The sequence below is a fragment of the Trichophyton verrucosum genome (assembly GCF_000151505.1).
Source record: "Trichophyton verrucosum HKI 0517 chromosome Unknown contig00188_1.f1.exp, whole genome shotgun sequence".
NCBI classification, from domain to species: Eukaryota; Fungi; Ascomycota; class Eurotiomycetes; order Onygenales; family Arthrodermataceae; genus Trichophyton; species Trichophyton verrucosum.
In genome coordinates, this window is record NW_003315534.1 from 86,495 (window position 1) to 97,164 (window position 10,670).

The following is a 10,670-nucleotide window of genomic DNA, read 5'->3' on the forward strand; positions in this document are numbered from 1 at the left end:
CGTCTTGCATAAGGCTCGGGTCACGTAACGTTCCCTTGGGCTTCCGAGATGATTAAATTTAAAGGAACCAAAAATGTAGACTACTGCCCAATGGCGCTGCTTTTTACTTATCCGTTCGTCTGAAGTTTAACTAGACCTGCCTCGAACAATTCAACTATGTAGATTTACCAGAATATGGGGAAGTATAACTGGGCATTCAAACTGAAATTCCGCAAAAACTAGTTAACTAGTAATCTTCAACCATCTATGTTTGACGCTCATCATCGGACATGTAGAGACACATAAAGGTGTATGGGGAGGGGCTGGGAGTGCTTTAGCTAGGGTTTTTGAAGGTTCGAAATAATACTGTCAAACAACTGAGTGGCTTTCTCTCTGGCTTCATCCTCGGTGGGGTTCTCGCTAATTTCAATTTCGGCAGACGACCACTTTTTGTGGGTGTTGTCTCGAGCGAGATCGCGAAGAGTTTTGTTTTCGGCATTTTTGTTCAGTTGGAAATTAAAGCGGCAGTAGACTTTCCCGTCCTTCTCGAATCTCTCGCCGAAGTCGAGCCTCCCTCCCATCTTTTCGTCATTGGTTCCAGATTGCGTGGGAGCTGCGCGGGTACCGGCAGTTCCTGACCCCTTTGCAATCTTGACCATCCTGCCCTTTGAACTCATAACCCAAGTCTTGATGGAGTTAACGCTAGCAATCATTCTAGACGACATGATGGCAGAGGTATTATGAACCCAAAGTTTAATGAGAAGTGTATTAGTTATGATTTGCTCAAAAACTGTCGTATATGAACAATATCAGCTTCGTACTCAGCAGTCTTCATTTGGTTCCTTGAAACTTACGGAATCGCGGTAGCCTGATGTCAAATCGCCCGTGGGTGCCGTTGTCTGTACGGAGTAGATAGGAAAGTAATTAACTGATATCAAAGTATTCGAAATAGAGTCATTCTCCATTCTATATAACTCATGGTAGTTACGGAGTATGGTTATTTGGAGCGGGGTATCACCAGACCCCTGCTCTGGCCTTGACAGCCCCAGCAAAGAAAATAAACCTATCACGGATATAAAACCAAGGAATATGATGGTTGGATCCTTAACAGCCAGTCGTTAATTGTTGGCTAGGTATCATTTGAATCAGCTCATCCTCAAAAGGGCAGGCCGACTCTGATTGCCAAGCCCACGCCGGGTTTTTTCCGCTTGCCCAACGGGAATTAACCTTCCCAGTTAGTCACTGTCCGCAGTCGAACTGTCTCTCCAATAGCTACTGACCTACCAGTTACCTAGGTAACTAGTAACTGATCAGTTAATTTCAATTTGACCAACTTACGATTATGCCGCGATGACCCAGCAAACAACCTTGGAGTGATGAAGGCTCCAGGCGTCTCCGGGCCTTGAGCGCTCCATGGGTTAGTGTCAAAAGGAGTGAGCCCACACTAATGGTAGGCAGAGCTGAAGTTTGACAGTTAGTTATGGGTCTATACGAGGGCTCGGTAACTCGCGCGCCAATCATATAGGGATGGTAATGGCTTATTTAATACTCAAGCCTTGCCGACTTCAATTAGGTCATGTGATCAACTAGTTACCGTATTTTGAGGTCACCGGTCTATATTGTGTCGTGGAAATCCATGGACTCCAAGCTCCTGCGGCAAAGATAACACTATACCTTCTTCTTGCCCTTTATTTATTACTATGAACCCCTTCAGCAATAGTCAAGCACCCTTAATAATACAATACGGTTGACGAATCGGATTCCCGTAGGTCAGGTCCCGTCGACAAGAGATCACGGGACCTCAGTAACTAATTAGTTTGCTCAAACCGGTTAGCTTCCCCCGGCCGAACCTTAAGCCGTTACCTAGTCAATCAATCACGTGCTTAGGTACTTTCCATTGGGCCTCTGACATCCAGCATCATTTGTTCCACATAATTCCATGATTCATTTAGCAACCACCATTCAGCCAAAATGAAGCTGCCTTGGCGCTTACTTTGCTTTACTAAAACCCACCGTTCAGCTAGAAAACCTCAATTTACCAGATGCCATTCTTCTGATTCGAGAGCTATGCACACCATACCACGGCAATCCCAAGGTACGTACGCGGGATCTTGTACAAGCAGGGAGAACACGAGATAACTTATCGTGAGGAATCAGATTGGAATATACATGATGAGTTCTTCCAATTTACCCGAGGACGCTTTGTCATTGATGAAAAGGAACAGCTTTCCAAACGGCACGTTCGGTTCAACATGAACGAATTGGCACAGGAAGCTGCGAAAGCAGTTGGTGCAAAGTATTGTATCAATGTCGAAAAGTGCGCCGATGGAATGTTCAACAAGGCGTATATATTCACTCTTGACAACGACAAACAAGTCATTGGGAAAGTTCCAAACCCGAATGCCGGTATACCTCACTATACCACTGCTAGTGAGGTAGCAACACTTGACTTTGTGAGACATGCCAATACTTTTCTTTCTCACAGCTGCCATTGTTACCTCCTTCCTTTTTTTTTGTTTTTTTTTTTTCTCCCATGACACTTTATCACTAACTTTCACTAGATGCGTAATGTTCTGAAGACGCCTACTCCAAAAGTGTATTCCTGGAATTCTCGAAAAGATAAGGGAAACAATGTAGGGGCTGAATACATCATCATGGAAAAGTTTGATGGGGTCCAGCTAGGACAGGTGTGGCCTTCCCTAGATCCATCAGACAAGATGAAGATATTTCTCCAAATATTCGACTACCAGAGAGTATGGACTCAGAAAAAATTCAATGCATTTGGGAGCCTCTATTATCGCGATGACTTGGGGGAATCAATTCGTAGGCCACTGGCTGACGAAGAAGGCACTCAAATAAATGAGCTTGACCGATTTGCCATAGGGCCAGCCACAGGACGTGAGTGGTCTGATGATGGCCGAAGTTCATTAACTTGCGACCGAGGTCCATGTGAGTGTTTCATTCTCCCAGACGACGCTAAATTGGTCTTTATAATAATTATTGCTTGTAATCAAGGGAAATCATTACTTGAATATCGGATAGCAGTTGGACACCGAGAAAAACTAGCTATTGAATCTAGGATATGTGCTCCGAAACAACTAGCCATGCTCTATGGACCAGGACTCTACCGGCCTACTCAAGAAAAGAGACTTGACGCAGTTCAATGTTACCTCAAGCTTGTTAGCATTCTTCTTCCCTCTGACCCATCTTTGGCTAGCGGCCACATATGGCATGATGATCTGCATAGCGAGAATATTTTTGTCAGCCCGAAGAATCCTACCGAGGTAGTCGGGATTATCGATTGGCAATCAACTCAGATATCACCATTATTTGACCATTGCATGGATCCTGCATTCCTTGAGTATGATGGTAGTCCCATTGGAGATAGTTTGAAGCGCCCTGAGCTACCAGAGAATATGAAACAACTATCCGAAAGTGAGAAAAATGACACCATCAAGCAATACCTAAACAAGTCTGTCATGGTAGCCTGGCGTATGCTTGTCAAGAACAAAAACCCTAGCCAGTATGCTGCCATGATGTTTGAGAATACAACAAAAGGATACCTGCTTCTTCTTTCTCGTCGTCTCTATGAACTGGGAGAGCCTCAATTCCGGGCTTTGTCACTAGACCTGCAGAAAGAATGGTTGAAGTCCAACGCCAACGAGGAACAAAAATTCCCACTCTCCTTTTCACCGGAGCAGGAAATTGAAATTAACGCAGATAGAGAACTATCTGCGTTGAGCTCTGAGGTCATGAAGAGTATACAACAACGACTTGGGCGTATTTGGCCTGACAAAGCTCTGGCGGAACACGATGATTATCAGCAGCTGAAGCCATTACTTGCCCAGATAAAAGAGGAGTTGGCATCCGAGCTCGTGAAAGCCCCCGAAGAAAAGGCAGAATTCGAAAAATTTTGGCCTTTCGACTGATGCCTCTCCGTTTAGGCCATGATCGTTTTGTTACATGACTAACTCTTCTTGGATAGTTGTAATGACAGAACAATGTACGATAGACCAAATTAATAAGTTTGAATATTGATTAAGGAGTCGTTTTGAAACTTATGTGCTATCCCCCCATTCAGTCCGCTGTACCCTACTGTGTTACCCCAGTCCCCGATACATATATACCCTATAGCTGCTTCTTCGCCTCGATATTTTTGTTTTGCTCCAGCATAAAGCCAACAGATCTTGCAACGCCCTCATCGAGAGGGACATAAGGAACGTATCCAAGCCTTCTCTTCGCCTTGTCACATGAAAAGTATCTCGTCATACAAGAGTATCTAACCTCCCGTCGTGTAAGTCGTGGCTTTTTACCAAATAATCCAAACACCGTTTCTAGGATGCCTCCTATCACGGTAAGAGCTCCTTCTGGAAGGACCCAAGCCTGTTCAGGTTCGACATAACGATCCATCAATGCCCATATGGAACGGGCCATGTCCCAGAAATACACCGGGCTGTCGTTGGTAATGTTAAATGCTTCGCCATCGACACGCTCGTGGTCAAGAGGAAGAATGGCTTTTGTCTCAATCCGTTTCATGGTGGCAAGGAGTAGCTCGGCAGCAAGCATGTGCGCATAGGCAATGTTGCCGACATAAGTAAAATCAAATAGGTTATCGTTGTCGCCGAGCTGGAAGGATAGGACGAGAGGCGACGCCTTGGAGCCGTGCTCAACCAACTTCTTCGTAAGAGTTGTGTCACGCTCGCCGTGAATACCGGCAGGTCGGATAGCAACTGATAGCATGCCAGAGGGGGAGGTACCATTATACTTTAGGACGAAATCTTCCGCAAGTGCCTGATAATCAATGTTAATTAAAGTAGTTGTCAGGTAGTGTAAATTATCCGTACCTTTGTTTCAGTGTAATATTCTTGCTGGAGCTTGCCAACGATTTTGGGCCATCTCTCATCGACATTAACCAAGTCACCTTGGGTGTCGTGAACCACCGATGAGGAACTAGTATAGACAAAAGCTTTGCATTTTCCGCCCCAGTCTCCTTTGGCGCCGCCTGCGACCTCTACCAAGTTCTTTGTACCGTTGACATTGACATTATACAACATCTCCCTTTCCCCCTCCAGGGGCGGTGGGGAGACAGTATCGATGATAACATCTGGTTTCACTATCCTAAACACTTTTAACAATTGCTCTGTGTTCAGGATATCTGCATCATGATAGTCCGCTCCAGGAAATCGGTTATGTGTTGTTCGGAGGTCGAGAACGGACACTTTAGTGTTCTTGTATGACGGGTATCGGTCGCGAAGACGAGGGTGCGCAAATCGGGGATCGGGCTTCCCGCTCGCATCAATGACTTTGGAAACTGGGTGGGTGGGTAGTGAGTCTTCGGATGGGAAGTTGAGTAGCTGGTCAACAACGTGAGCGCCTACAAAACCGCAGCCTCCTACAACTAGGACATTTCCTAGCTCGATAACACGGGATTGAGCCATTTAGCTGTCTTCTAGGAAAGCAATTCCAGAGACTAAGACAGTATATAGGGATTATGCTGCGCCAATTTGCGAGAACGGAGAAGAGCAGCTATTTGTATCTTCATCAAGGCTGCAAAAACGAATCGTGACGTTGTCCAAAGTTTGAATTTCTCCTTAACTGATTGATGGCTCGAGCTTCAAGTCTCGATCGGGACTAGCGGGGTGCAAGTCAGCCGCTGTTCACGTGATGGAATTAAGCGCCAAAACATGAACTCTAAGTTCCCCCAACGTATACATTAACTGCCAACCTGTCAAGTGTTGATCGCATTCCCGGTTCCTACACATATCATATACCCTCGGCATCCATTGGTAGATGAGCTCTCACTTAAGGTGCTGATGAAAATGGAACGCTTATTGTGTTGAAGTACAGATTTCTATATTTGCAATTAATTAAGGCATGCAAGCGTGAAATTGTGCTAGGCCAGAATATGAGAAAGATATGCCTCTGCAAGAGCCATGTTAACCCCACCATTAGAAGCAGGCGAGAAATTATGGTACAATGGCGTAGGTTCGTCTAAATGCTTCGTCGACATTGACAAGATAATATGTCCCTGAGGCAAGACTTTCAATGCAGCCTTGGGGTGTATAATTTCGTTGCTGATATGCCTTTTCGCGGAGTCGACACATCTAAAATTACTTTTTTTAGTAAGGCTACACATTTAAAAAAGAGCGGTGAATGCTGACCTGGTCGTAGAATTCGGGTGACTCGGCCTTTCGAGCTTCAAGCCGCTGAACCAAGTTCAGTTTGCGTGCCATTTCATCGGTATTACCTTTGACACGGAGGCTATACATGCTGCTAGCCAAACCACTCCCGTAGCTGAAGAATCCAACTCTCTTGCCTAGAAACTCCTTACCCTGCACACTGCTTAGCAGACTGACTAGTCCAAAGTATACGGATGCTGTATACGAATTGCCGCACATGGTTGCTGCCATAAGACTAGGCTGTACGCGATTCGAGAAGCGCTTTTGCGTTAGAGTCATGAAAGTTTTTTCTACGCCCTTGTCGCCAAGGGAACTCTCATAGTCGATTTCTTTGACCTCGGTGGGGATACCCTTGAAGGTGGGATTTTGTGGATCTGCTAAATAGTCATTGTATAGCAGCCGTGCATACGACTTGGCTACCAATTTGCAGTTAGGGGCATGAAAGACAAAGTAATCGAATGAATCAAGTGGAGTATTCCCCGTCGTGCCGTTGACAAGCTGAGAAGACTTCTTCGCTTGATAACGCTTATAGCAGTTATCCAGAGCCCTCAGATAGCACTTGTTCGAGAATTGACCATCTACAATCGGGTATTCGGACTTGAAATCGCCCTTGTAAAAGTCATAGGTATGTTGCATGAAAGAACCACGAGCTGGCTCAAAGACCAGAGGGGCATTTGGTCCGATCAACATAGCAACGCAGCCTGCTCCTCCGGTGGGAAGTGCAGCCGGCTTATCGTATAGCGCAATATCTCCCGCCACAATAATCGCATCTCGGCCATCCCATGCAGATGACTCCACCCAATTGATGGCATTGAAGAGAGCATTTGTTCCACCGTAGCAAGCGTTGTAGGTGTCCACTCCCTCAATATCGGAGTTTTCTCCGAAAAGCTGCATGAGGACAGACTTGCAAGACTTTGCTTTATCCAGCATAGATTCTGTCCCCACCTCAAGGCGCCCAATGGTATTGGGGTCAATCGAGTACTTTCGTAGTAGGGAAGAAACAGTCGTCAATGTAAGGGAGTAGATATCTGATAAACTCATTAATAAAACCAACCCAGTCTGGCTCGTGCAGTTCGTCCTTGATTATGCCTACCTTCGCGGTCATCGCAAAGCTCATCTTTGTCTGGCCAAGTCCAATGGTATACTTTCCAGGACTGGCGCCCAGGAAGGTCTCCAGCTCGGATTGTGCCACATACTTGAAAAACATCAGCTTCCCAAGACTGTAGTATAAGGCTAGGTGGTTCTCTACTTACGTGACTCGGAAAGTAGATCTCGATGGCTTTGATGCCGACGTCTTGAGCCATTGCAGTAAATGTTGGGGTGTTTTTTGAAGATTTGCAACGTAGACAAGCTGGTGGCTATATAACTAGCTGGAGAGAAGGAAATAGGCAGCAGCTTTTCCGTTAAGGAGCGGGAGGACATCCTGTGCTAAGTACATGACTAGATGGCTAATTGACAGGGGCTTGTGTTTGTGCACTGCCCCCAAAACCAGGCAAATTAGCTATTAACATCCCACCATACGGGGTGGTGGGTCAATTAACATGGCAAGGGAGCTGAAGCAATAAATGAGTCGACATGGCTAAGGTTTCGGGTCGGCGCGTGTGCGGCTAGTAAGTTACGAAGCGCGCCCAGGTATCGTTTTGGGCGTTAACTGACTATAATGGAACCAATAAAATCGCAAAGATTTTACGTAGCCTCGTTCTCCGTGTAAAAAATTAAGGGCACCAAGTATTTCTTAAAGACACGCCCTATCATGTATATCAGCGGTCAAAATTAGTCATGTATCTTCCATGTTTAGTCCGGATTTTTCTTTCCCGCGGAGTACAACTTCAGTATGCGACAGCGACAAGGTTTCGATGCTGTTCAATTACGGGCTCCACCATAATTGCATTGAAGACTTGTGGACCTACATACCTTGTCGACCAGATCCGGGGAAGCAGGCCGTGGGCTGACTGGAAAAGTGGTGTATTTAGGGAAGATCTGCTTAGGTAAGAACAGTAATGAAAATATTTTTAAAATTTCACCAATGAGATCTCTGGAAATATAGTTGGTCAATTTATACCAATTTCTAAATTTATTATTGGTTGAGGCTCTTAATAGATGCCAATGGGGCTGTTGTTACCACAATCGGGTTCCTACAGACTAGAATTCTGCAGTTTGTGTAATTACTGTGTCCTATGTGGGGGTGCATGGATGGCCCTTTCTTTTGTATTATCACGGTATTTCAAGAGAAGTAAGCCAGTGGAGTAGATCACAGAACTCCTTGTTTACTTCTTAGACTTATTGATTTGACCTTTTCGAGAAAGTTGTGACAGGATATCTATAATATTTATATGATCGTGAAAGACATCTAGCTCCTATAGCGAATATATTTATATCAATATATTTTAATTTGAGCAAAAATATATGTACTGCTCCATTTGCTTGGATTTGACAAACAGAACGTGCAGGATCGGTGGGTATGTATCAGTTCGTGCTAATCAGCAGTATGGTATTGTTATCCTTGGACTGGAAGGCTTTGAGTCTTGTTTGTTTTGGTTATACATCAAACGCTAAGCTCTGTTTCAATCCCGAGAGAAATCTTCGAGGTCCATAAAGCTTGAGAAGGTCATATCTTCAATTTCCTCTCTAGTCTCCCTACGGCCAGTAATATGGCTAACGGAGATTTGGCACTTGGAACACCGCTAAATGGTCGGCTAGTGGTATCATATCGGCAAGGGTTAGGCAAGTATAAGCTAGCTTCAACATTCGCCATGGCAGGTGGCGAGACCAGCTAATCCCAGAATGTGAATGGGCCACCTAACCTTGAGACTCGCACCAAGCTCGGGGAATTGGGTTTAAGAGATCCATGGTCTAGAATGGAGGTGGAGTTGGACGAACATCAGGATTCCGCGTGATGGGCAGCAGAGTAAGTAACTAAGTATTAATATAATATTCGGCAACTGGCCGGCTACTTGGCCTGCAGGCTGAGGCATGTAAGATTTCCTGTCAAGAGAAGAAGAGGTGTGGAGGGCAAATCTTCATGTGGTGAATGCTATAAAAGGTGCAGAGGGGTGCATGCAAGAACTCCTCTGGGCCGTCCTTGTACGAGAATTAAACATTTGGCGGGAGAGGGGGTATAGGTATGTATCGATGCGCTGTAATGATATTTTAGGATCCTCTTACTAGTGGTCTCGTGCGCAGTGAAGGAGGCTGTTTGTGATAGATGAACGACTCTGGTCCGGGCCGATGGGAATGCGAGGAAGAGCAGTGCCCACCTAGGCGTTGGTTGCTGCCTGTTGCTCCCATATTCGAGTACACCACAGCCCCTTTCTCCTTCGTTGCCGACGCAGGGAGAGAGAGAGAGAGTGTGTGTGTGTGTGTGTATGTGTGTGCGTGTGCGTGGCTTGCGGTGTGAACTGAACTCAGCTCCTTGCTATCGAAGTACACCGCACACCAAGACAGGGTTTTACTAGTCCTAGATTCGCTTCTGTGGTCAGCGGCGGATATCGATGACCTCCTGCATGGAATAGTGATATGAACCACCTCCCGTGCGCGTGCACACCCTGTCGTGGCATCCGCTCATGACATCAAAGCCAGGGGTTGGAAGACAGCAACCAGCCGTTCACCTCGCAGCTAAGTGAGTTAAAAGCAGAGTAGTGAGCCAGGCGAGCCAGCGATACGATGCCAGGAGAAGGCAGAGAAATCAGCGCGGGCGGGAGAAAGGGTTGGACTTGGATCACGCGTTGCCCGTTGGTGGTGGCCGACATAAACTAGCGCCTTCTCAGATCTTTATCCTGTGGCCCCATGCATGCACGTATTCAGTCAAAAAGGGTCGGGCTGACAGGCCTATCAGATGCGTCTGCATTTCCCGCTGGCTGAAGGCTCTATTTTCTCAGGGCGTTTCATCAGAGATATCAGCCCATGTGCTCTCTCTGCCAGCCGCAAGGGACGGACATAATATTAATAAGGCAGAAACAGATTTAGGGGGGGGGAGGAGAAAACTCAGCTCTCCTCATGATCGAATGGGAATTTGACGTGGTCAACGCAGCAGCCACCGGAATCGACATGGCTATATCAACATGTTCCAACCTGACTGCAGGGCAGGCTTCACGACGGTCGTAGAAGAGCACAGAGACAGCCCTGGGGAAGGGCCAAACCAGCCCTTGTGATGTCGTATATATAATCTAAGCAGCTATCGGCAGGGTAGTGGCGTTGGTCTTGGTGGCCTGACTCTCTTCTCTCTCTGTCTTGAAGATGCTCGTGTTTCATGGCACCGGCTCGTACACAGATGCAGGCTGGAGATTGAAATGTCCAACATAGCGTAGTCTTTCTCTGGCGTTTTACTTCAGTTCCTTCTCTCCCTCGCCCTGCCCCCCTCTCGTCCGCCTTTTCTCTCTCGCTTCTTCTGCTTGTTTTCTTTCTTTTTCGACTTTTCTTTTTCTATATAAAAATCACAGAAAGTGCTTAAAAGCGAAGATCATTTACCATACGTGACAATACAGCAACCCCCCCTCTTTGCATGGTTTCCAG

General features: G+C 46.1%; 3 protein-coding genes across 3 annotated transcripts; 1 reads left to right on the forward strand and 2 right to left on the reverse strand.

The window, feature by feature from the left end:
- Window positions 1-317: 317 nt before the first annotated feature.
- Window positions 318-692, reverse strand: TRV_01958 (uncharacterized protein; the record flags this gene model as incomplete). Its single annotated transcript, XM_003023862.1, has 1 exon — window positions 318-692. One exon carries the CDS (start codon window positions 690-692, stop codon window positions 318-320), a length of 375 nt encoding a protein of 124 aa, XP_003023908.1.
- Window positions 693-1,950: 1,258 nt separating this feature from the next.
- Window positions 1,951-3,908, forward strand: TRV_01959 (uncharacterized protein; the record flags this gene model as incomplete). The annotated part of the gene is made up of 3 exons (XM_003023863.1): window positions 1,951-2,074; window positions 2,137-2,432; window positions 2,541-3,908. The coding sequence occupies 3 exons, from the start codon at window positions 1,951-1,953 to the stop codon at window positions 3,906-3,908; spliced, it is 1,788 nt and encodes a 595-aa protein (XP_003023909.1).
- A 199-nt stretch (window positions 3,909-4,107) lies between these two features.
- On the reverse strand, window positions 4,108-5,417 carry TRV_01960 (uncharacterized protein; the record flags this gene model as incomplete). Its single annotated transcript, XM_003023864.1, has 2 exons — window positions 4,108-4,770; window positions 4,824-5,417. The coding sequence occupies 2 exons, from the start codon at window positions 5,415-5,417 to the stop codon at window positions 4,108-4,110; spliced, it is 1,257 nt and encodes a 418-aa protein (XP_003023910.1).
- Window positions 5,418-10,670: the final 5,253 nt, after the last annotated feature.